Raw genomic sequence first — 27,531 nt, 5'->3', positions numbered from 1 at the left:
TCGTCCCTGATTAACCTGTGCAGACTGCACAGGCTAATTTGGGACAACACTACGCAAATTAATTTAACCTCCTTTCACAGAACACTGCCCATACAGATAAATTAATTGCTACTGATTTAAACATACTTTCATTGTGATGTAAAAGTAAGAACACACATTGATACATTTAACTACATCTACAGTGCACACATAACATACATGGGTGGTTTAGGATGCATCTATTCCTAATGCCATTCACACAGTAATAAGTTGAGTCTTGCTCTGCGAAAACAGGGTTTAATGCATGTGCATAAAGTATCTGCCCATATAAGTTAGAGGAATGTGGGACGGCGCTTTCCAGCTAGACTGTGTATTTGTTTAGAAGAGTTTTCTATTTAATGAAAAATTCAATAAAAGCGGAAAGTGTCGTCCCTGATTGTGCAGACTAAACTGGAAAATCTGGGACAATTCTTTACACACAGACATTCAGCCCGATTTTACCAGAGCTCAGCTCATTTACTAATGACACAGAAATACTGAAACTGAATAACAATTATGATCATAATCTATGGCACTCACGCTTGAAAAAAAAAAGCTTGAAGCATGCTTACATTCAAATGAGCTAGCTAAAATGAGTCTAATGCCATATGCTGTCAGTGTAGCTCTAGACCAGCCTGCCCATCCCCACAGTCTGGTCAGGGGATAGATACACTGTCAGCTCTAGACCAGCCTGCCCATCCCCACAGTCTGGTCAGGGGATAGATACACTGTCAGCTCTAGACCAGCCTGCCCATCCCCACAGTCTGGTCAGGGGATAGATACACTGTCAGCTCTAGACCAGCCAGCCCATCACCACAGTCTGGTCAGGGGATAGATACACTGTCAGCTCTAGACCAGCCTGCCCATCCCCACAGTCTGGTCAGGGGATAGATACACTGTCAGCTCTAGACCAGCCTGCCCATCACCACAGTCTGGTCAGGGGATAGATACACTGTCAGCTCTAAACCAGCCTGCCCATCCCCACAGTCTGGTCAGGGGATAGATACACTGTCAGCTCTAGACCAGCCTGCCCATCCCCACAGTCTGGTCAGGGGATAGATACACTGTCAGCTCTAGACCAGCCAGCCCATCACCACAGTCTGGTCAGGGGATAGATACACTGTCAGCTCTAGACCAGCCTGCCCATCCCCACAGTCTGGTCAGGGGATAGATACACTGTCAGCTCTAGACCAGCCTGCCCATCCCCACAGTCTGGTCAGGGGATAGATACACTGTCAGCTCTAGACCAGCCTGCCCATCCCCACAGTCTGGTCAGGGGATAGATACACTGTCAGCTCTAGACCAGCCTGCCCATCCCCACAGTCTGGTCAGGGGATAGATACACTGTCAGCTCTAGACCAGCCAGCCCATCACCACAGTCTGGTCAGGGGATAGATACACTGTCAGCTCTAGACCAGCCTGCCCATCCCCACAGTCTGGTCAGGGGATAGATACACTGGACCAGCCTGCCCATCCCCACAGTCTGGTCAGGGGATAGATACACTGTCAGCTATAGCCTGCCCATCCCCACAGTCTGGTCAGGGGATAGATACACTGGACCAGCCTGCCCATCCCCACAGTCTGGTCAGGGGATAGATACACTGTCAGCTCTAGACCAGCCTGCCCATCCCCACAGTCTGGTCAGGGGATAGATACACTGTCAGCTCTAGACCAGCCTGCCCATCCCCACAGTCTGGTCAGGGGATAGATACACTGTCAGCTCTAGACCAGCCTGCCCATCCCCACAGTCTGGTCAGGGGATAGATACACTGTCAGCTCTAGACCAGCCTTCCCATCCCCACAGTCTGGTTAGGGGATAGTTACACTGTCAGCTCTAGACCAGCCTGCCCATCCCCACAGTCTGGTCAGGGGATAGATACACTGTCAGCTCTAGACCAGCCTGCCCATCCCCACAGTCTGGTCAGGGGATAGATACACTGTCAGCTCTAGACCAGCCTGCCCATCCCCACAGTCTGGTCAGGGGATAGATACACTGTCAGCTCTAGACCAGCCTGCCCATCCCCACAGTCTGGTCAGGGGATAGATACACTGTCAGCTCTAGACCAGCCTGCCCATCCCCACAGTCTGGTCAGGGGATAGATACACTGTCAGCTCTAGACCAGCCTGCCCATCCCCACAGTCTGGTCAGGGGATAGATACACCAGTGTAGCTCTAGACCAGCCTGCCCATCCCCACAGTCTGGTCAGGGGATAGATACACTGTCAGCTCTAGACCAGCCTGCCCATCCCCACAGTCTGGTCAGGGGATAGATACACCAGTGTAGCTCTAGACCAGCCTGCCCATCCCCACAGTCTGGTCAGGGGATAGATACACTGTCAGCTATAAAGTCTTTGCAAGGTTCTGTGGTCTCATTAGTTTCCAGAGTTGGGCCTAAGCAAACTGAGCAGGCTGGTCTGGAGTTGTGCTTGCAGCATATGTCATAAGACCCATTTTTGCACAATGCGGCTCAAATGATCATAAACAGAAAATATTTGCTGGAAGATAAAACTCAATCAATGAATATAGGCTCTTGGATGAGGAAACACAAAAACAAGCTATTACAACACGCTGAAAGGTACGTTTTAACATGTCACCTTCAAAAGCGATGTTGGAGTGTCCCACGTTGTCATAGATATGTTCATCTTCCCGCCCCTCTAATACGCACAATAGGCAGTTATGGATGCAGATGTATTGTTGCTGGAAATAATAAATGATCTTTTTTATATATGAGCCTTGCACTGGCAAAATGTGGCATAATGCATGCACGTTAAGTGTCATCCCAGATAAGCCTCCAATAATTTAAAAGCAATTATCTCAATAAATTGAAAATATGTACAACCAAACTAAAAAACTGTATATTTGTGATATAAATTTAAACAATTTTGTGTAAAACTTAATCCAGTGTTCAACAGAATATTTAAAACTGCATTTTAAGTATCATATCACAGGTCAATGCAAGTGTTGCTCAGACATACAGTTGTGCTATAAATATTGCTGCTGCGCAACTTTTTACATCGATAAACGTTTCTTTTCTGCATGAAATTATTCTTCACAGATGTTTCTATATTCATTTATTACTACAGAGGTCATGCACACGTGACCAAATCCTCACAGTTTTGTCAGCTATGTTTTAGGGGAAATAAATAAGGAATGTGTGGAGCACTGGGGATATAAAAATCTACACTTAATGGTGAATAAATATTTGAATTTCTGATACAATTACTTGAAAATTAATGGAGTATTTCACTCCACAAACTTGAAACATTGTATGCAGACAAACAGAAAGACAAACAGACTGACAAACCAACAGTCAGAGTGACTCCAATACACTCCTATGTGTGAGGTTATAATAAACTTATAACATTATTATAATCATCAGCACAAAGACTTCATTCTGGTAAAACTAGGATTAATAAATGTGCTTAAAGTGTCGTCCCAGACTGCACAGGCTAATCTGGGACACTATGTTACAAACATGCATTTAGCCCCAGTTTCCCAGAGCTCATTACGTGTAATGAACACCTACCTCTGTCTGCACCATCCATACGCGGTCCCTCCTCAACTGTGCGATGGTGTCAAAGATGTCAATTGTCTCACAGGTCTTGATTTCCTGCAGAAGCCTGTCCAGAGCCACGTAGGTACCTGACCTACCTACTCCAGCGCTGTAACACAGTACATACTTGGGATCAAGTCACCAGTGATATGGGAAAGCAGGGCTTAATGCATTTGCGTAGTGTCATCTTAAATACGCTGCAGCAGTCAGCACAAGATCATCTGTGCTATATTAACACTATATTCACACTATATTCACACTATATTCACACTATATTCACACTATATTCACACTTTATTCACACTTTATTCACACTATATGCTTTTATGGCATTTTTCTTTAAATGAAGATGGAGATGAGAAAATCCTTTTACACAGAAAAGTCGTCCCTGATTACTGTAGCCTGTGCAATTTGGGATGACTCTTTACGCACATGTATAAGATCAGTTTTCACCAAGCACAAGTAAATACTCGGGATAAATTGTCTTGCCACATTATTTGAGCTGCTTTTTTCAAAAATGGGCCTAAGGAGAGCATAGCTGAAGATTTACCTCTGCATCCTTATACTCTGAACGTTTGATTTTCTTAAGATGCATTTCATGACATCATATGGACAGAACCTTTATAATTACTAAATTGTAATTATGAACCAATATCCAATAAAGTTCTGTGTTTTTTACATTTGGGTCGGGAAGGTATCATTTAGAAAGAATTAATTATATATATTTATTTTTTTTAAGATAAGACTGTTTCTACAGTGTGTGTGTTTTTTTGTTATAATTAAAGAACTGTTTTTGATAAATTTAGTGCAAAATATAATCAAATCATTAACTTTGCTATTTACAAACCTGCAGTGAACGACAATGGGCCCAGCGTCCTTGAACAGTTTCTCCCGCACCATTCTCACAAATCTTACAAGCACCTGCTCCTTCTTGGGGACTCCAAAGTCGGGCCATGTCGTGAAGTGAAAATGACGCACCTGCCGGGATTGCTCCCCCTGAAAAGCGTGTTAGAATCATAATATAGCTTGAAAATATCTGAAAACGATTTAAATTTGCCTGTCTTAGTATTTAGTGCCCATACTTATGCCAGTAACTGACAAATTCTGTACTTCAATCTGAGGTAGTGGAATTACCGTAAATTACCGTAAATATAATTTCTAATCTTACATAGGATTATAAAAGTACTTTCCATACAAGTTATACCAGTACTTTATCTATCTCTGAACTCAAATCAGCTTGTAACTCACTAGTGAGACTCTGAACTCCGTTATAGTCCAATCTGGAAAGAGGGTTTCATTCAGCACTGCCACCTGGAGGTCACCATAAAACACGGCTTCAGACCCTGACGGCCAATAACGGTCACATCGTTCCTAGAAGCAACCAATTGCATTGATTTCATAAATAACAGGCAAATAGAAAATGAAAATACAAAATTTAATCAGTAATTAAACACCAATTAAAATTGCATATCAATGTCTTGCTTAAAATGTTCTGAATGGCAAAGTTTTCATGTCATGCAAGCATTCAATTTATATGGGCTACGCCCTGTGAAAATGGGGTTTAATGTAGGTAAAGTGTTGACCCAGATTAGCATGTGCTGTCCACAAAAGCTAATAAAGGACGATATCTACTGTGTAAACTGGATTGCCGTAAAGAAGAGTCTTCCTTTAAACGGAAAATTCAATACAAGCAAAAAGTGTTGTCAATGACACTTTACCAACAAGCATAAAACCCCCTTTTCACAGAGCAAGTCTCCAATGGTTTCACGACCAAGGGAGGTAATCATACCCGTCCTTTCTCCATACACTTGGTGAGCATGACAATGTTGCGAACGTTCTGCTCCCACATCATCCTCCAAAAGTCCTCCCGCGTGGCCGGTAGTGGGCCCTGACTGACAATATACTCACGCTTTGACGAGTAGCCCTGTAAGTGACAAGTTAAAAATAGCTGTCAGCAATAGAATCTGATGTATCATCTACATACTGCTTTCTTGAGTTTCCCCCCCTTCCAAAAAAAATAATTGAAAAATAAATAACTAATAATTCCATGCCTTATTCATGCTTAACGTACATCTTTTACTGGTATATCCCTACCCCGGGCTTAAGGTTGCTAAAGAAGGCATTCAATAGAAAATACGTAAATGAATCTAAATACATTTGTATTACACCTGTTTCCATTAAAGCTTTCCTTACTTTCTGAGGCCTATTGTAACATATTGGGTGTGTTCACAAGGAAGACACTTTGAATTGCTCCCAAACATAGGATTGAAAATCATGTCCTTCCAATGGGCAAAAAGCAAGTTTGGAAAAATCATACCTAATTCTATCATTATACACTGTAATTAAATGCTTGTATGGCTTTTATCTTACCTCGTACAAAAAAATACTTGTTTTTCATTGGTTAGGTCAGGTCAAATGTGTGTGTTTTTTTATAAGGTAAGTAGTAAACAAAACATCAAGTTTTTATTTTGCTGCATAAAATAATTTTTTCTGACCACATGCACTTCAAATAATGACAAAAGAGACTTAATTGTTAATCTTGCACAACTACCTGTTTTGTGGCCAAATTGACTATTGACCTCTGAAAATGCCTTTGTGCCCGAGAGATAGGTTTAACATGTGGCAAGCCATCTCCACATGGTGAATATTTGTATTAAGCTATGTTTATATTGCATGATGTACGATTATATTGCATGATGTACGACAAAGTTACAGACTGGACAAGCTAAAGTATACCCAAATGTTACCTTTGACCTCTAAGTAAACAACTTACTGGGATATAGTTAGCGTTGATGTAATCTGAACCTTCCTCGTCATCAATGGGGAGTAGTTTTACCCGGGAGTGGTCGTATGGGAGGATGTTTGTGAAGCGGTTTTTCCCACGGTTACACGGAAGTTCGGCAGCGGTCACTGGTTGCCCTCGTCCAATCTCCTTCAGGTCCTGAGGGTTAACAATCAGTAAATGTGATGGTCAAAAATCACTTAATTATTGAAATTCATTAAATCTAAGATATAAATGTAAAAAATTATTTTATTTACAACGCACTTTGTGGGAAAGACTGTGGATTGTACATGAAATTAACTTAGTCTCTCTTTATGTTTTACATTATAAGCATAAATAGGTAATTATACCACACATTTGAACTTTGAAGCAACATAAGCAACATTATTTATTAAATATTAAATTACAATGAATAATACCTTACAACAAAGAAATTTGATGACGTGATTCATACAATTATTTGTTAACTTAATTGTTCTTTAAAAATTATTTTACTTAAATTAATATTTATGATAAATGAAAATACACACACATTAAATAATATGAATAGAAACAAAATTAGACATTTCTCTAATTAAAACACTAAACAAATAACCACAATATATATAATCCAACAACACTACAAACTGGAATATGCAAAATCCTCATAACGATTAGTTAAAATACTTTATGCCATGTCATATATTTATAAGTGAGCCTTGCTCTGGCTCTGGAAAATGGGGCTTAAGAACAACACTTTCCACTTTTAAGGAATGTTTTGTTTTAAGGAAGTCGCTTGTAGATAAAATTCAAGTCTATGAAGAAAGTGTATCTTATTAGCCTGTGCGGACTGCATAGGCTATATCTTGGACGACGCTTTAGGCACACACATTAATCCCCATTTTCCCAGACCAATGCTCATATTTTTTATGTTTTGTAACCTCACCTCAAACTGTTCCGCATACTTGAAGTCTGAATCTGCCTTCATGTAGGCGATGTGCTCCTTGAAGTCCGCCACATAGACTGGGCAGCTGGAGAAAATAACAATGAGCTGAGTCTCGCGAAATTGGGTCTTATGAAAAGTGAGGCAATCATAGCTCCAGACGATCCTGTGCCTTTGCTCTGTCTGGTCAGGAGCTACCACTTTTGCAACACAATGCTTAGTTTTTGAAATATAAGGTAAATGCATGCATATAACTGTGATTATAATTGAGCAATGTAATAAACACTTTTTTCACATGTCTCTTGTTTAATGACATTGACATTGTTTTGCCTATGTTAAATTTATGAAGATCAAAGGTATGCAAATGATTGTCTTTGTTTAAGATAAAAAAAGTGAACTACTTTTCATAGGATCAAGTGATGTAGTTTAATTTGGAAGTCAGGAGAAATCAAGAAGAAGGTCGTGTTTTTTGCTGATAAGATATTTATCTTGTTATAAGTTTCATAGGGAGTTAGCTAAAGCAGATTGGAAAGAGCACTCCTCCATTTTTATGTCTAATCCTTCAAAAATACTTGCCTCCCCTCCCCACCCCTTCCATTTATATGCCCCATCCTTTTAAGTCCCTCTTTCATTTGTCATTACAGACACTCCATTTGTGTAGACCATTGATAATTGTAGAGTTGCTTACAGCATTACTTGGTATTAACATCAAATTATTATTAATAAGGAACAAAACAAATGAAATAATATGTTGCATGAATGCTTAAACATAAACACATAATTGAAAACAGCACAATAACATAACTTAAAAAGTAAAAAGCTAATCAAATGATCTCATTTTTTAGTCTGGCTAAATCCCTAGTTGCAGAATTACCATGACTTCCTGTTGGTGAGGGAGATCCTATTAGAGAGGGGTTCCCCCATGCGGTGGCGCTGCATGTTGCTCTTCATCTGGCTTCGTCTCCTTAGCAACAGCACCACCAGAATAATGATTGCTATGACGATGATAGCTGCGATGATGCCCCCCACTATTGCACCCACGTTGCTGGAGCCCTCTTTTACTGCTGATGAAGAGATAAAAAAAAAAGTTTTGTATTCATGACTGTAAAGAGTAGTAGAAATATTGATATTTTGTTCATTCTCATCGCCAAAACCAACTTGTGTGCAAGCAATACTGACTTGTCATTTTTTGTTACCGAGCGTTTCTGATAAACATTTCATTAAATAATCAATAACATTCGCCACTTTTACTTAATTGTACTTGTAAGTTACATTATTATCATTAAATGCTCACTCTTTACATCATCTGAATTTCTAGAATTTGAACATGTTCTTGGAAGTTTAATTTTTCTAGGCATTAAAAGCATGCAATATAAAATTACAGTTGAATATATATCATGACTGAAGCAGTGGATTTGCATGAGGTTTTAATAAGGGCCAGTATTTACCAGGCATTTGCGGGAAAAATAAATGCAAGCTATACCTAAGTCAAAATTTCACATACAATGTCCCATGCAAAATCCAATTTCTTCAGTAAGCAATATAAAAAAAAATCCCAAAAGCTACATTAAATATTTTTTTATGATAAACTATTTTAAAACAAAAAGACATATTTTTTTAAATTTGAATTTATTTTCTTAGGGAGCTTTGTAAATACAGGTGATGATTGTCATAACTGCAAACACACAAACAACATACGTATGGCAGCTGTCTTTACAGCCTCGGAGAATAAAGTATCCCTGAACTGCATGGTGGTATAAGCCCTCAGTGACACATAGTAGGTTGTGTCCGGTTTCAAGGGGCCGTTACAAAACACTCGGTTCTCGCAGCTGGTCTCGGAGCCAATGTCAAATATCTTGTACGCTGCTTGTGTTATGGCCCTCTTTTGTCTAATTTCCAGCTGGCCGTTGCAATTTGACCCAGGCTCAAAGAAGTTGGAACAATTGGCTATGATCTAAGAAAAAAACAGATGCAAAAACCCTGTTAAATTCTTTGGTTTTTAAAAGAGCATAATAAATGTAAACTATATTTACATATTTACGTTATGTCAACAGTCACAGAGGCAAAATAACAACCTAAATATGTGATAAAAATTAAGAAAATTAATATTTGCTGTTCATGCAAAATTGCTTGAGATGTGTCACTAAGATATGAATGCACTGCTAATATAGACAAGTTGCATAAAATACCAACATTTTCCTATCAGATGGCTTTTAGTACATACATTTTAAACTTCTACGTCACTGACATAATTAACAATTTGAACAGCTTGTTATTTTGATCTTATTGTTTGCAAGCAAACTGATTCTGGAAGACATTGTTAAACAAGAAACCGTCGGAGACGGGTGATGCTCCCCAAAGTTTTTTTTTGTCGCAATATTGCACTATATATTCAGATAAAAGGAAACGTCTTGAGGGCACAGTAGTTGGGGGGACAATAATTTTTTTTAATAAAATTTCAAAGGGCCATAACTCCATGAAAAAATCATCCGACCAGAACCTGCTGATAATAAGCACATCTCCTCTTGGTAGTGAAGCTTCCCATAAAGTTTCATTGAATTCCGGTCATTAGTTGCTGAGAAATAGCCCGGACAAGAATTGCAATATATGTACAGTTAATGGAAAATTTCAAAGGGCCATAACTCTGTGAACAAGAAACCGTCGGAGACGGGTGATGCTCCTCAAAGTTTTTTTTGTCACAATATTGCACTATATATTCATATAAAAGGAAACGTCTTGAGGGCACAGTAGTTGGGGGGACAAGAATTTTTTATATAAAATTTCAAAGGGCCATAACTCTGTGAAAAATCATCCGACCAGAACCCGCTGATAATATGCACATCTCCTCTTGGTAGTGAAGCTTCCCATAAAGTTCCATTGAATTCGGGTCATTAGTTGCTGAGAAATAGCCCGGACAAGAATTGCACTATATGTACAGTTAATGGAAAATTTCAAAGAGCCATAACTCTGTGAAAAATCATCCGACCAGAACCGGCTGATAATATGCACATCTCATCTTGGTAGTGAAGCTTCCCATAAAGTTTCATTGAATTCCGGTCATTAGTTGCTGATAAATAGCCCGGACAAGAATTGCACTATATGTACAGTTAATGGAAAATTTCAAAGGGCCATAACTCTGTGAAAAATCATCCGACCAAAACCCGCTGATAATATGCACATCTCCTCTTGGTAGTGAAGCTTCCCATAAAGTTTCATTGAATTCCGGTCATTAGTTGCTGAGAAATAGCCCGGACAAAAATTGTGCACGGACGGACAGACGAAGCGGCGACTGTATGCTCCCCCCCCCCCCCCCATTTTTTGGGGGGAGCATAAAATCATCCGACCAGAACCCGCTGATAATATGCACATCTCCTCTTGGTAGTCAAGCTTCCCATAAAATTTCATTGAATTCCGGTCATTAGTTGCTGAGAAATAGCCGGACAAAAATTGTGCACACGGATGGACGGACAGACGAAGCGCCGACTATATGCTCCCCCCAAAATTTTTTGGGGGAGCATAAAAAATTCTTTAAAAAAACAAAACCAGGGAGTTGGGAACTTAAATAAAGTGTCAACTATGTTATTTAATACAGTTCTATTTAACATTATCATGTCTTCATAATTCTAAAAAAAACAAGAGTGCCAAACTGTCACAAGATACGCCCGTTCGAAGGTTTTGGACACCATGCTCAATGCTTGAAAGTGTCCTCAAGACCTAGTTATTGACCCGGCATGACCCATATTTGAACTTGACCTAGATATCACTTAGATGTAACATCTGACTAAATTTGGTGAAGATCAGATGAAAACTACTTCAATTAAAGAGCGGACAACATGCTTAATGCTTGAAATGCACTATGTGACCTCGTTTTTGACCCGGCATGACCCATGTTCGAACTTGACCTACATATCATCTAGACACAACTTCTGACCAAATTAGGTGAAGATCAGATGAAAACTACTTCAATTAGAGAGCGGACACCATGCTAAATGCTTGAAATGCACTAAGTAACCTCGTGACCTAGTTTTTGACCCGGCATGACCCATATTTGAACTTGACCTACATATCATCTAGACACAACTTCTGACCAAATTTGGTGAAGATCGGATGAATACAATTTGAATTAGAGTCCGGACAAAGTGGCGCCGTTGAAAATGCACTAATTGACCCTATGACCTAGTTTTTGACCCGGCATGACCCATATTCGAACTTGGCCTATATATCAACTAGATGCAACTGCTGACCAAGTTTGGTGAAGATCGGATGAATACAATTTGAAATAGAGTCCGGACAAAGTGGCCCCTTTGAAAATGCACTTATTGACCCTATGACCTAGTTTTTGACCCGGCATGACCCATATTCGAACTTGGCCTAGATATCAACTAGATACAACTGCTGACCAAGTTTGGTGAAGATCGGATGAATACAATTTGAAATAGAGTCCGGACAAAGTGGCCCCTTTGAAAATGCACTTATTGACCCTATGACCTAGTTTTTGACCCGGCATGACCCATATTCGAACTTGGCCTAGATATCAACTAGATGCAACTGCTGACCAAGTTTGGTGAAGATCGGATGAATACAATTTGAATTAGAGTCCGGACAAAGTGATGCCTTCCGCCCGCCGCCCGCCGCCCGCCGCCCGCCCGCCCGCCCGCCGCCAAGGGGTTTCACATAATACGTCCCGTATTTTATACGGGCGTATAAAAATTGTTCTGTTTTGTAATTTTCACATTCTGTTATGAAGCAGCTTGAGCACTACAAGGCCACTACAACCAAACCATAGCACATAATTATGCAGGTTGTTTGGTATGTGACCATGACTCAACTGAAAAAATGACCACTGGTCTTATTTTAATTTGATTTTCAAAGGGACTACAAACGTGTCAAAGTGCTTATTTCAGCGGTAAAGGGATAATGAAACAAATTCATCCTTCAAAAATTAAGTGAAGGGTGAGAGGTAAACAACTTAACCAAACCTTGATCCCACCTGATTGACCTTTGCACACAGGGGCATCATATAATGACCCCACACCATTCTTAAACAAGAGCTGTGTTTGTAAAACACAATGCCCCCTATTGCAACGCTTTGAAGCCATGTATTTCACCTTTGACCTTGAAGAATGACCTTGACCTTTCACCACTCAAAATGTACAGCTCCATGAGATACACATGCATGCCAAATATCAAGTTGCTATCTTCAATATTGCAAACGTTATGACCAAGGTTAAAGTTTTGGGACAGAATGACAGACAGACAGACAGGCCAAAACAATATACCCCCGATCATTCGATCCGAGGGCATAAGAATAAGGGCAAGGGGGGACCAAAACTTTACCAAAACCATGCCCCCACCTGATAAGCCTTTGCATTTTTCTCGCGCGCCTCTTTCCAGCCGGGCAAGACTGCCAGCTCACTCATCTCTCCGAGACTGTCGGTCGTGCTGACAATCACTGTGTACGCCACAATCTCCCCATACTTGTCGGAGAAAACGTTTGAGAAGTTCACCGTGATCTTGTGAGGGTTTGGTACTGCCACGCTCGATGACACTGACCTAGGTTTGGTGGAAATCTCGTCAATGCCATCCTTGTACGATGGTTCTGAAACATTTGGAAGGTTCGTAATAGTTGAACGCAAATTCTAGCTTGTGCATAAAATTTGATCAACTTCTATAGAAACAAGGGCTGTTTACAAAACATGCATGCCCCCCATATGGGCTCTACGTTGTAGTGACAGCCATTGTGTGAAAATGTTTTTTGTCACTGTGACCTTGATCTTTGACTTAGTGACCTGAAAATCAATAGGGGTCATCTGCGAGTCCTGATCAATGTACCTATGAAGTTTCATGATCCTAGGCATAAGCGTTCTTGAGTTATCATCCGGAAACCATTTTACTATTTCGGGTCACAATGACCTTGACCTTTGACCTAGTGACCTCAAAATCAATAGGGGTCATCTGCAAGTCATGATCAATGTACCTATGAAGTTTCATGATCCTAGGAATAAGCGTTCTTGAGTTATCATCCAGAAACCATTTTACTATTTCGGGTCACTGTGACCTTGACCTTTGATACAGTGACCTGAAAATCTATAGGGGTCAACTGCCAGTCATGATCAATCTCCCTATCAAGTTTCATGATCCTAGGCATAAGCGTTATTGAGTCATCATCAGGAAACCATTTTACTATTTCGGGTCACCGTGACCTTGACCTTTGACCTAGTGACCTGAAAATCAATAGGGGTCATCTGCAAGTCATTATCAATCTACCTATCAAGTTTCATGATCCTAGGCATAAGCGTTCTTTAGTTATCGTCCGGAAACCATTTTACTATTTCGGGTCACCGTGACCTTGACCTTTGACCTTGTGACCTGAAAATCAATAGGGGTCATCTGCCAGTCATTATCAATCTACCTATGAAGTTTCATGATTCTAGGCATAAGCGTTCTTGAGTTATCATTCGGAAACCATTATACTATTTCGGGTCACCGTGACCTTGACCTTTGACCTAGTGACCTCAAAATCAATAGGGGTCATCTGCCAGTCATTATCAATCTACCTTTTAAGTTTCATGATTCTAGGCATAAGCGTTCTTGAGTTATCATCCGGAAACCATTTTACTAATTTGGGTCACCGTGACCTTGACCTTTGACCTAGTGACCTGAAAATCAATAGGGGTCATCTGCGAGTCCTGATCAATCTACCTATCAAGTTTCATGATCCTAGGCATAAGCGTTCTTGAGTTATCATCCGGAAACCATTTTACTATTTCGGGTCACCGTGACCTTGACCTTTGACCTAGTGACCTCAAAATCAATAGGGGTCATCTGCGAGTCCTGATCAATCTACCTATCAAGTTTCATGATCCTAGGCATAAGCGTTCTTGAGTTATCATCCGGAAACCATTTTACTATTTCGGGTCACCGTGACCTTGACCTTTGACCTAGTGACCTCAAAATCAATAGGGGTCATCTGCGAGTCATGGCCCATGCATTCTTGAGTTATCATCTGGAAACCACCTGGTGGACCGACCGACCGACAGACCGACCAACATGAGCAAAGCAATATACCCCCTCTTCTTCGAAGGGGGGCATAAAAACAATAACAAATCACCAGATGTCATATCCAGAAACTATACAATCAAAATTGAAAAAAAAAATCATTTACTTATTTTATATCTTTATATGTATTCTGAATGAAAAGATTTCCATAAAAAAATATTTAAGATTTTTTTAACCATGTTAATAAACTGCTTCTTTAAATGCAACAAGGCAGGCACTACACTACATACTGTATGTTTTCAACTCAATGACTGCCGTGCCTGCAGGACCCGCTGCTATGGTAATGGCTTGAACCTGCAAGGAGAGATTAATACTGTCAACTTTATCTTATATTTTTACCATCATTTAGCCCAAGATGATGAAATAACAGCCTGTTTGATAAAATTTTCTGTTTTTAAAAACAGGCTCAGTTTTATAAAATCATTTTGCTGTTTGTTTCATGAAATCATATTTTGTTTTGTTTTATGAAATCATTTTGTTTTTATTTATTTTTTTATGTTTTCATGAAATCATATTTTGGTGATTTTATGACGACATCATTTTGTTGTTAATTTAATGAAAGCACACTGTTGTTTATTTCATGACATCATTTTCTTATTTTATGAAATCATATTGATATTTATTTTATGACTCCATTTTTTGTTTGTTTTGTCATAAAAGTAAACTTTCCATGTTTTTTTACAGTAGTGTTTTCTTTTATTCTTAAAATAAACACACATTTTTATGTCCCCCGATCTATACTGGGAGACATAATGTTTTTGCCCTGTCTGTTTGCTTGTTGGTTTGTTTGTGTCAAACTTAAACATTTGCCATATATTTTGCAATATTGAAGATAGCAACTTCATTAAACTTATCAATACCTAAGGTTTGAAAATAAAGCCTTTAAAACTTGAATATGTAAGAATGGTCTTCAATTAATTTAGATTTTCTTATGGACTACGTGACGTCAAAGTTCAAAGTGCGTATCTGAGTGGTAAAGGGTTAAGACTCAAAGATGGTTTTGCCCTATACCTTGAATGTGTACTGGTAGCCTGCTCTCAGGTTGTTGAACACCTTCGTAGTTTCTGCAGCAGACACATTCAACTGATCCTGTGATTCCTCATTCTGAAAAGAATGAATAACCTCTGTCATGCTATCATCAGGAATAATATGAGTCGCGTTCTGAGAAAACTGGGCATAATGCATGTGCGTAAAGTGTCTTCCCAGATAATCCTGTGCAGTCAACACAGGCTAATCCTTAACCCTTTGCATGCTGGGAAATTTGTCGTCTGCTAAAATGTTGTCTGCTGAATTTCTAAAATTAGCACTTACTTCTATTTTTTTCAAAGAATACTATCAGAATAGCAAACAGTTTGGATCCTGATGAGACGCCACGTTTCAATGAAGTCTCTTCACAGCCAAAATCCAGTTGAGACGGATAAAGTCGTCCCTAATTAGCCCTTTGTAGAACGCACAAGCTAATCAGGGATTACACTTAACATACATGCATTAAACCCTGTTTTCCCAGAGCGAGGCTCATATATAGAAACATTGGTAGAGTAAGGTTGATATCACAAAACATAAATATGGTACATGCAAACACATTCATTAGACACAGAAAAATGTGAATTGTTCACATTAAACTTGGAATGGATAATATTTTGGGAAATTTTCTCATGAAAAATGTTCAATTCAAGTTCTGGATGTATTTTGGTATTCTTTTATACTTAAAGTTTTGTAAGAATTTTTCCATGATTTGTTTATACCAAGAGTGATGCCTTATTCCAATTTGACATAATAATGTGTTAGTAGTTAAATTAAATAAACTGGTATTTGATTTTTTTAAATATAGATCAAGTTCAAAGTCAAAGTTTATTGGTGATGGTCAATACTTTAGCCATTAATAACCTAAATGAAAACAAGAGCACCGCCTTGCGGGTGCAGACCTCTCATATATTTTTCTTTTTAAAGGTGTAGGGACCTATCTCAATCACAAAGGAGGGAGGGGTGGAGTGGAGAGGGGTGTATAGTGTGGGGGTGTGGTCATTTATTACATTATCTTCCAAAAATGCAAAAATAATTCAAAAAAAATTTTTTTTTTGGGGGGGGGGGGATTCTTGGGTGAGATGGTTGGACGGTATTTCAAAAATAAAATAAGAAAATAAATATTTGTGTTTTTTAACCATGTTTGAAAAAAACAAGAGATGTGTTTGTCAGAAACACAATGCCCCCTGTTGAGCCGCTTTGAATTTTTTTATATATTTTTTTTACCTTTGACCTTGAAGGATGACCTCGACCTTGAACTTCCACCACTCAAAATGTGCAGCTTTATGAGAACGCCGCTTTGAAATATTTTTTTGACCTTTGACCTTGAAGGATGACCTTGATCTTGAAGGATGACCTTGACCTTGAACTTCGACCACTCAAAATGTGCAGAATCATGATAACGCCGCTTTGATTTAATTTGTTTGACCTTTGACCTTGAAGGATGAACTTGACCTTGAAGAATGACCTTGACCTTGAACTTCCACCACTCAAAATGTGCAGCTTTATGATTACGCCGCTTTGAATTTTTATATATATTATTTTTTTACCTTTGACCTTGAAGGATGACCTTGACCTTGAGGGATGACCTTGACCTTGAACTTCCACCACTCAAATGTGCAGCTTCATGATAACGCCGCTTTAAATTAATTTTTTTTACCTTAGACCATGAAGGATGACCTTGACCTTGAAGAATGGCCTTGACCTTGAACTTCCACCACTCAAAATGTGCAGCTTCATGAGAACGCCGCTTTGAATATATTTTATTTTTTTTGACCTTGAAGGATGACCTTGACCTTAAACTTCCACCACTCAAAATGTGCAGCTTCATGAGATACACATGCATGCCAAATATCAAGTTGCTATCTTCAATATTAAACAAGTTATGGCCAATGTTAAAGTTTTCGGACGGACAGACGCCATATATTTGACATTTGACCTTGAAGGATGACCTTGACCTTCACCTTTCACCACTCAAAATGTTCAGCTCCATGAGATACATATGCATGCCAAATATCAAGTTGCTATCTTAAATATTAAAAAAGTTATGGCCAATGTTAAAGTTTTCGGACGGACAGATACCATAAATTTGACCTTGAAGGATGACCTTGACCTTGACCTTTCACCACTCAAAATGTGCAGCTCCATGAGATACACATGCATGCCAAATATCAAGTTGCTATCTTCAAAAGTGAAAAAGTTATGGCCAATGTTAAAGTTTTTTTCGGACGGACGGACAGACTGACTGACATACTGACGGACAGTTCAACTGCTATATGCCACCCTACCGGGGTGGGTTGGGGGGGGGGTATAGTGTGAGGGTATGGTGGTCATTTATTAGATGATCTTTAATTTAAAACAAAAATAATGGGGGGGATTGAGGGGGGATTCGGGGGGGGGGGGGGGGGGGGGGGGGGGGGGGGGGGGGTACCCTCGTGATAGCATGAAAGTATTTGAAGTTTAAAAGCAATAGCCTTGATACTTTAGAAGTAAAGTGGATCTAAACACAAAATGTAACCATATATTCAAAGTTAATAAGTAAAAAAAAAGGCCATAATTCCGTAAAAATGACAACCAGAGTTATGCAACTTTTCCTTTACTGTCCCCTTATGATAGTTTGCGAGTGTTCCAAGTATGAAAGCAATATCTATGATACTTTAGGGGTAAAGTGGACCAAAACACAACACTTAACCAAATTTTCAAGTATAAAGGGCCCATAATTCCGTCAAAATGCCAGTCAGAGTTACATACCTTTGACTGCACAGTCCCCTTACGATAGTTAGTAAGTGTTGCAAGTATGAAAGCACTGGCATTGATACTTTAGGAAAAAAGTGGACCTAAACACAAAACTTAACCAAATTTTCAATTTTCTTAGTATAAAAAGGGCACATAATTCTGTCAAAATGCCAGTCAGAGTTACATAACTTTGCCTGCACAGTCCCCTTATGATAGTTAGTAAGTGTTGCAAGTATGAAAGCAATAGCTTTGATACTTCAGGAAAACAATGGACCTAAACACAAAACTTAACCAAAATTTTCAATTTTCTAAGTATAAAAAGGGCACATAATTCTGTCAAAATACAAGCCAGAGTTATCTAACTTTGCCTGCCCAGTCCCCTCATGATAGTAAGTAAGTGTACCAAGTTTGAATGCAATAGCATTGATACTTTATGAGAAAAGTGGACCTAAACTCAAAACTTAACCGGACGCCGACGCCAAGGTGATGACAATAGCTCATAACTTTTTTAAAAAAAATAGATGAGCTAAAAAAATGAATCCATTATGTATGCTTTTTATCTGATGGTTATAATAGTATTCAAGTAGGTAATCAATTTTCCAGAAACTCAGAATTCATAAATGATACTGCATTAATATAGCTTTGAAACCATGCTCTGGGAATTGGGACTTAATGCATATGCGTTTAGTGTCACCCCAGATAAGCCTGTGCAGTCTGCAAAGTACATATCTGAACAGTAAAAGGATAATAATGTCAATAATGGTATGAGACACTCACATCTTTTCTCGCCACATATGTGATCATGTACGCAGAGATGACCCCATTCTGTTGCTGTGGTAACTGCCAGGTCAAAGTCACCTGGGTGGGGGCCGTCTCTACCGCAACCACATTGCGAACTAATGAGGGGGCTGTATGGATAACAATTTCATATTCATATTATAAAATGAGTCTTATGGCATCTGGGGCCTGCAAGGCTCCAGAAAAGCATGCACAATCGCACAGTCTGGTCAAGATATACATTGTCAACTATTAAGTCTTGAAAGGTTTTATTGCCTCATTTAATTGAAAACCTGGTTAAAAACAGACACTTAATATAAGGTGTACATTAGTTATTGCAAATTCAGGGAGATATTTTCTGGTTTAAATATGTTTTATTTACGAGTCATGATCCCTCCTTATTTTAAACTTGTATACCAAGCAATAAATGATTTTGTCTAATTAATTGTTGTATCTTACATGTTAGATATAAAATTAACGTTATTTAATCATGCTTCAATTCAATGCGTATCTTTTTTGATCGCCATATTTATGGAAACAACCCCTAAATATAAACCATCTGAAGGCCCTTACAATGAAATGCTGATGTAAAACCCCTTGCCAAAGTGTATTAACTTACCAGCCTCAAATGTTGACACTTTTGCTAATGTCTCCACAGTATAAGCCCCGAAGTGTGTGGCTACACTGCACTGATACACAGTGTTGGGCGTGCAATCACTCACTGTGACCTTGACAGGATTTGTGATGTTCTCCACTACAACGACTTTGACCTGTTGACCTCCTGCCACACAGGTCACAGTGTATTTGTCTACACTGCCGGTGGGATGTTGTATTTCCAGTGAAATCGTTGTTGCGGTTTCAGTGGCACTTACTGCAGCCTTGTTTGGCACTGAAATAACAAATTGGAGAATTATGTTTGAAAAGTAAAATAGATCTCCTGCATTTTAGATTTCCAGCAATGTTAATTACATTGGTAAAATACAAATGAATATATTACCTGCAAACAAAGAAACAAAACAATGAGCCCGACTCTTGGAGAACCGGGCTTTATGCATGTGAGTAACGTGTGGCAGTCTGAACTGGCTAATCAGGGACAACACTATCCACTTTTATTGCATTGTTCGTGTAAAAGGAGTCTCTTCTCACTGAAAATCCAGTTTAGGCGGAAAGTGTTGTCTAATCAGCCCGCGCAGATTGTGCAAGCTTATCTGGGACAATATTTAACGTACATGCATTAAAACTCTGTTTCCCCTGAGCAAGGCTTGCAGGTAAACTTACGTGTCTGAGCCTTGACAGTTTTTGTCTCACTCTCCTCTTCTCCACTGACTGTATGCACCTCCACAGTGAAGAGTTTCCCAGGCATCAGGGAAGAGAACTCCACCTGGTTGGGGGTGTCAGATTTACTACGCCTGATCACAAGGTTTGGGCTGGTCAAAGTGAACACTATTTCATCGAATATGTCGCTTTCCCCGAAGCTGTAGTCTATTATGAAGGAAGTGTTTGTAGGTTGCTTCACAAATTTGCTGCTCACATTATTAATGGGCTCTGAAAAAGTTTTGAATGTTCAATGTTGAATACACGTTGCTAATTTTCTGAAGTTTCGGTTTCTTGATGAGACTTTGATATCAAAAGCAAATTTAAATTGTAAGCTTTGGACATGGCTTCCATACCATCCTGATTTGAAAATTAAAATTATGATAGATAAAATGTATCAATATTCAATATATTTTCATATATATTTACCCTTTAGATTTTATCTTTCATCAAATACATGCAAATACATACACAGATTTATAAGAAATGTCCCTAGCAAGTTGTCATGTGAGTGATATATAAATTTAGAATCTTATTTTCAGTGTTAATCTCAAAAATAAATTATTTATCAAACTATTTATTAAAAAATCCACAAATATGTTAATGTAATGATCAGCCAAAAAAACACCATGTTCAAAAAACACTTACTAGTTACTGCATATGCTGAGACAGGAGATGAAAAGACACCTTTAACTTCACTCCTGATAGATATGCTATACTTGAAGCCTGGTACCAGCCCCATGACAACAGCCTCAATAACTGAGCCTGAAGTGGGAACCTGCAGATAATCTTTGAAGTCACTGTAACTGATCTCCCACCGCTCCACATAGGTGGCGCTCGTGTTGTAATACCACTGTAGTTTCACAGAGGATGCTGTTGTCTGATTAGTCAGTGTGGACACACTTGGAGGAGGCAAGGGTGCTGCAATATAAAATAGGACTCATAACAAGACCTAACAAGGTATTCAGGGAAATAGGACTTGTAACAAGACATAACAAAGTATTCAAGGAAAATGTATTTGTAACAAGACATAACAAGGTATTCAGGGAAATAGGACCCATAACATGATCTGACAAGGTATTCAGAGTAATACAAGTTATAACACGACATTACAAGGTACTCAGAATAATAGGTATTGGCTCTGTATCAGAAAAAGGATAATAATGTCTATCTCCTTTTGTAGTTGATATTACCAAATTTAAGTGAACAAGGAACCGTCATAGACGGGTGATGCTCCCAAAAGTGTTTTTTTGTCACCATATTACACTATATATTCCGATAAAAGGAAACGTCTTGAGGGCACAGTAGTTGGGGGGACAAGATTTTTTTTTATAAAATTTTTCAAAGGGCCATAACTCTGTGAAAAATCATCCGACCAGAACCCACTGATAATATACACATCTCCTCTTTGTAGTGAAGCTTCCCATAAAGTTTCATTGAATTCCGGTCATTAGTTGCTGAGAAATAGCCCGGACAAAAATTGTGCACAGATGGACGTACGGACAGACAGACAGACGCACACAAGGACAGACGAAGCGGCGACTATATGCTCCCCCCCAAAATAAATTTTGGGGGAGAATAATGAATTGAAAATGGTATGCATGTTAACAAAACAAATGACATGCTTACGGTTTCCATTTATCTGAAATCAAACCAGTTTATATGAAGGGAAAACACAATAATTTCAGGGTCAGATCACTAAACATTTACTGAGACATCAACTAACAAGAGATGTGTTTGTCAGAAACACAATGCCCCCTAATGCACCGCTTTTTTTACCTTTGACCTTGAAGGATGACCTTTACCTTTCACCACTCAAAATGTGCAGCTCCATGAGATACACATGCATGCCAAATATCAAGTTGCTATGTTCAATATTTCAAAAGTTGTTGCTAAACTTTAATATAAGGTTAAAGTTTGTTTTTTTACTTTTGACCTTGAAGGATGACCTTGACCTTGACCTTTAACCACTAAAAATGTGCAGCTCCATGAGATACACATGCATGCCAAATATCAAGTTGCTATGTTCAATATTTCAAAAGTTATTGCAAAACTTTAATGTACGGTTAAAGTTTTTGTGTGTTTTTTTTTACCTTTGACCTTGAAGGATAACCTTGACCTTGACCTTTCACCACTCAAAATGTGCAGCTCCATAAGATACACATTCATGCCAAATATCAAGTTGCTATTTTTCAATATTTCAAAAGTTATAGCAAAACTTAAATGTAAGGTTTAAAGTTTTGATGACAGAATGACGGAATGACAGACAGACAGGCCAAAAACAATATACCCCCAATCTTTCGATCCGGGGGCATAAAAACAGGCTCCTATTATGTACACATGTTTAAAATACTAATCCTTGAAGCCTTGATACAACACTTCTCTAGGTAGGGAAATAATACTTCCAATATCTCATTTTTTACAGAATCACTTATCATATTATTCTCATGAATATTATATTATTTTTTCACAATATTGAGTAATGACACTAACAAAACAACTATTCCAGTATCTTACCAACAACTTTCGTCAACGTCCTCTCGTCACTGTTCACATCTCCGCTGACGGCATAAACCTCTATTTCATACTGCTCTCCAGGAAACAGACTAGTCAGGGTGATTCCTGGAGTGAAAGTCGTGTTCACCACCCACAATGCATTGCTCTCGCGCAGACTGGGCCGATGTTTCACGAGGTAGTACTTCCAGGCACTGCCTGGCGCGTGGCTCCAGGTCAGTGCAACCCCGTCTTCACCGACAAGAACTCCGCTCAGATTCTGAACTGGGAGTGGCTCTATGATAAAAATAAATACACAGAATATTTATAAGTAATCAATAGAAACAATTCATGCAGATTTGGGGATATATTTGAGCATCATTCTTGGAAATCAGGGCATAATGCATGTGGGTAAAGTGTTGTCCTAGATTAGCCTGTTCAGTCTGCACAGACTTATTAGGGATCACACTTTCCACTTATATGGGATTTTCCAAATTTTGAAATGAAGTCTATTCTGAAACAATTACAGCCTAGGTGGAATGTGTTGTTTCTAATCTGGAATGTCAGGCATCAACATGCATTACGCCCCATTTTCCCATCTAGACTAATTTTAATCTGCTGATAAAATTAACATTTAAACTGCTTTCTTAATGTGAGAATGCTTCTCCAAAAATTAATAAGTTCAAATACTGTCCCCAAATATTTGTGTTCATTTAAATGTACCTTTTAAAAAATCTTATTAATATTGATTAGATTTTATTTAAATTGCCAATCAACCCAGAAAATGTGTTATAAATTGTGTTGTTAACTTATTTACACATTAATTCATTGTGTTATTATATACACAAAGGTCAGCTCGCAATGTTCAATAGCTCAAGAACGAGTGGGATCACAAAAAATGACCAAAGTGGCTCATGCATATCATTCTATGGCATTGACATATTTCAAGGTTTAACCGAATCCCTTCAGAAATGTGGAATTCACAAACTTATGCTAGCAGACTGACAGAATGACCGACTTACAAACCCACATAGTCACTACAATGAACCAACTTGTTGCAGGTATATAATTAAAGTCATTAAAGAATAACTGTTTTTTGGTCAAAATTTTGGCCAAATTCTAACCTGAACTCCCAATCTAAAAAATGGTACATTTTTCCCAAAATTCCAAATTGAAAGTTTCCAATTTTTTTTTTACGAATTGCAATATTCAGTTTATCTTTTTATCTTATGTTTTTAGCTTAACCTTTGCAAAGATGCTAAAACACATTTTTTCTAAATTTTATATTAAACGAGATGTGTTTGTCAGAAACACAATGCCCCCTATTGTGCCGCTTGAAGCCATATATTTGACCTTTGACCTTGATGGTTGTCCTTGACCTTATCCTTTCACCACTCAAAATGTGCAGCTCCATTAGATACACATGCATGCCAAATATCAAGTTGCTATCTTCATATTGCAAAAGTTATTTCAAAACTTTAACCAAACTTTAACCAAGGTCAAAGTTTTGGGACAGAATGACAGACAGACAATCCAAAAACAATCTATTCATTCGATCCAGGGGCATAAAAAAAACAGAAAAAAACAACAACTAAATTTCCTAATTTTAATAAAAGGATGGACATACTGGTGGTTGCATTCACCGTCTCCACAGCTGACCCTGCCGTGACCCCTGACACGTTCTGCCATGCCTGGACATTGACAATGTACGTTGACCCTCGTGACAGGTCAAGGATGTCAATGGAGTAGGTCATCTGGTCAGGGAGGGAGAAAATGGGCGGGAGGTACGACAGCACGCCCATCGGGGAGTCTTTGTAGGAAACCTGAGCAAGTGTGCAATAAAAGTAAGCTTTAGCTAATTATGTCAACAAAGACTAAGGAATTTTAAAGAAATGAGGAGCAGGATATTAAACTTGCCATCACTACGGGGTTCACAGTTAATGATGTGTGTGGTGCTCTGGGAAAACTGGGCTTAATGCATATGTGCCTCTAGTGTTTTCCAAGATTAGTCTATGCAGTCTGCACAGGCTAATCAAGGAAGACATGCTCAGCCTTAAATGGATTTTTGTTTGGAGGTGACTTCTTTAAACAAAGAATATCATAAAAGTGGAAAGTGTCGTCCCTGATAAGCCTTAAGGAACTGCACTGGCTTATCTGAGATGACACTTTACGCACATGCATTAAACCCCCTTTTCACGGAGCACATTCCATGTATATATATTATATATATATATAATGTCAGTTAATATGAGCATCAGTGTCCATAAGGTCCTAGAGCCTGATTTCACGTGATGAGGAATTCACAAATAATATTAATAAGTAAGTCGAATAGAGACCTGCAACCAATTGTTCACCTTACATAAAACAGTTCAAACTCAGCCTTTAAACAAGAGATGTGTTCGTCAGAAACACAATGCCCCCTATTGCGCCGCTTTGAATTATTTTTTTTGACCTTTGACCTTGAAGGATGACCTTGACCCTGAACTTCCACCACTCAAAATGTGCAGCTTCATTAGAACGCCGCTTTTTAAACATTATATATTTTTATTTCTTTGACCTTTGACCTTGAAGGATGACCTTGACCTTGAACTTCCACCACTCAAAATGTGCAGCTTCATGAGATGCACATGCATGCCAAATATCAAGTTGCTATCTTGAATATTGAAAAAGTAATGGCCAATGTTAAAGTTTTTTTCGGACAGATGGACAGACTGACTGTCATACTGACTGACATACTGACATACTGACTGACGGACAGTTCAACTATATGCCACCCTACTGGGGGCATAAAAATAAACCCGAATGATCGGCCAATTTTTCTGAAACTAATGAAACACCCTGTACTGACGTGTGGAGATCACAAAAATTGCAAGTAAAAAAAAAAAGTGTTACGGTTGTCTGCACATTCAATATATGATCATCCAGAATGGTATTTATAGCCTATAAATATGGTCACATGACTTCATATAAGCATTTTTTTAATTCATTCCTGGGCTCTGGCTCAGTTCAATCTGTGAATGTGGTTGCCATTACGTACCACAAATCCCGACTGACTGGTTGTCACATTCTGTAGTTGCCAGGTAACATGCAAACCAGTCTGAAAGGCTTCTGCTTCAAGGTCCTGGACTGGCAAGGGAGCTAAATCAGGGTTAATCAAATATTACATTATATAAAGGAAAAACAGGTCACTACCCTATTGTTGTGTTATATATCAGCAGCCTTAGAATAAAACCAAGGAGAGGGTTATGTTTCTGTTTATCATACCTCTATGAACCCATTTCAAAACATATAATTAAATATAATCTCTACAACTTTGCTTTTTTAGCGGGAATTATTATGATTTTGACATGTTTATAACAATGTCATGGTCATTTTTAAAACATTTGTTCACTGTTTTTGTTGCTTTTTGTGCCTATTGAGCGGAGACGGTTCTTTCTATTTTGAATAACAGTGACCTTGTCCTTGACCTTGTCCTTGACCTTGATCTGAAATGCCTCAAGTTTTTATGCAAGCTTGCAATATCCGAAGTTTCTTTAAGACTATCAATGGAAGGCCTAACAGACAGACAGACTACAAGGTAAGTCCTTAATACCCCTCTCAACTTCGTATCAGGCGAATAAATATCATGACATGCATTATAATTATGATAAGATTCATAATTACCAATTAGAAACCACTGAATTTTCTTGTGTAATATATCAGCAAAAGCCATAAAAAACAACACTCAGCACACACAACTCACATGTGACAACTTTCATTGCAAATCTTTCACTGACATGTTCTTCCATCACAGTAACCACGGCAACCACATACAGACATCCAGGACTCAGGCCCGTAAACTGGTGAGAGAGCTGCGTCCTGTAATGGATTTCAATTCAATTAACCCTTTCCTGTTCAGAAGCAAAGTAAAATGGCTATATGCAACCAGCATAAAACCAGAACAGACTGTAACAGTCTGTTCGGGTTTTATGCTGTTTGCTGCTCATCAGTATCTTAGGGTTGGAAACGAAGCCTTTAAAATTTGAATCTAGTAAGAATAAGAGTGCCAAACTGTCACAAGATACGCCCGTTCGATGGTTTTAGACACCATGCTCAATGCTTGAAATGCACTAAGTGACCTCGAGACCTAATTATTTACCCGGCATGGCCCATATTTGAACTTGACCTAGAAATCATTTAGATGTAACATCTGACTAAATTTGGTGCAGATCAGATAAAAACTACTTCAATTAGAGAGCGGACACCATGCTAAATGCTTGAAATGCACTATGTGACCTCGTGGCCTCGTTTTTGACCCGGCATGAACCATATTCAAACTTGACCTACATATCATCTAGACACAAATTCTGACCAAATTAGGTGAAGATCAGATGAAAACTACTTCAATTAGAGAGCGGACACCATGCTAAATGCTTGAAATGCACTAAGTGACCTCTTGACCTAGTTTTTGACACGGCATGACCCATATTTAAAGTTGACCTAAATATCATCTAGACACAACTTCTGACCAAATTTGGTGAAGAACGGGTGAAAACTACTTCAATTAGAGAGCGGACATCATGCTTAATCCTTGAAATGCACTAAGTGACCCCATGACCAAGTTTTTGACCCGGCATGACCCATATTGGAACTCGATCTAGATATTGTCTAGACACAACTTCTGACCAAGTTTGGTTAAGATCGGATGAAAACTATTTGAATTAGAGAGCGGACACTGCTGTGGACGCTGCCCGCCCACCCGCCCGCCCACCCGCCAAGGGTGAAACTATAATACGTCCCGTTTTTAAAAACGGGTGTATAAAAATGATACATTTTATTTCATTTTCTAAGGGACTACAAGAGTGTAAAAGTAAG

General features: G+C 38.8%; 1 protein-coding gene across 3 annotated transcripts in view; it reads right to left on the bottom strand.

Annotated features, from left to right (window-relative positions):
• LOC127853273 (tyrosine-protein phosphatase 10D-like) overlaps positions 1-27,531 on the bottom strand; it is a 63,834-nt gene that overhangs the window by 9,725 nt on the left and 26,578 nt on the right. For all 3 annotated transcript variants that reach the window (XM_052387640.1, XM_052387639.1, XM_052387642.1), the window contains exons 11-30: positions 26,420-26,535; positions 25,715-25,815; positions 24,305-24,500; positions 22,702-22,974; positions 20,833-21,105; positions 20,149-20,415; positions 19,490-19,759; positions 18,871-19,001; positions 15,346-15,438; positions 14,565-14,628; positions 12,630-12,874; positions 8,974-9,229; positions 8,150-8,339; positions 7,279-7,363; positions 6,345-6,512; positions 5,361-5,495; positions 4,820-4,942; positions 4,419-4,567; positions 3,545-3,680; positions 2,613-2,715 (exon numbers count right to left, since the gene is read on the bottom strand). In XM_052387640.1, the coding sequence (XP_052243600.1) occupies positions 2,613-2,715; positions 3,545-3,680; positions 4,419-4,567; positions 4,820-4,942; positions 5,361-5,495; positions 6,345-6,512; positions 7,279-7,363; positions 8,150-8,339; positions 8,974-9,229; positions 12,630-12,874; positions 14,565-14,628; positions 15,346-15,438; positions 18,871-19,001; positions 19,490-19,759; positions 20,149-20,415; positions 20,833-21,105; positions 22,702-22,974; positions 24,305-24,500; positions 25,715-25,815; positions 26,420-26,535 (3,374 nt within the window). The remainder of the gene's footprint in view (positions 1-2,612; positions 2,716-3,544; positions 3,681-4,418; positions 4,568-4,819; positions 4,943-5,360; positions 5,496-6,344; positions 6,513-7,278; positions 7,364-8,149; positions 8,340-8,973; positions 9,230-12,629; positions 12,875-14,564; positions 14,629-15,345; positions 15,439-18,870; positions 19,002-19,489; positions 19,760-20,148; positions 20,416-20,832; positions 21,106-22,701; positions 22,975-24,304; positions 24,501-25,714; positions 25,816-26,419; positions 26,536-27,531) is intronic.

Source organism: Dreissena polymorpha, chromosome 12 (genome assembly GCF_020536995.1).
Source record: "Dreissena polymorpha isolate Duluth1 chromosome 12, UMN_Dpol_1.0, whole genome shotgun sequence".
In the NCBI taxonomy this organism is placed as follows: domain Eukaryota; kingdom Metazoa; phylum Mollusca; class Bivalvia; order Myida; family Dreissenidae; genus Dreissena; species Dreissena polymorpha.
The sequence above is the reverse complement of the archived record's forward strand: the minus strand, read 5'-3'. Positions and strand labels throughout refer to the sequence as shown.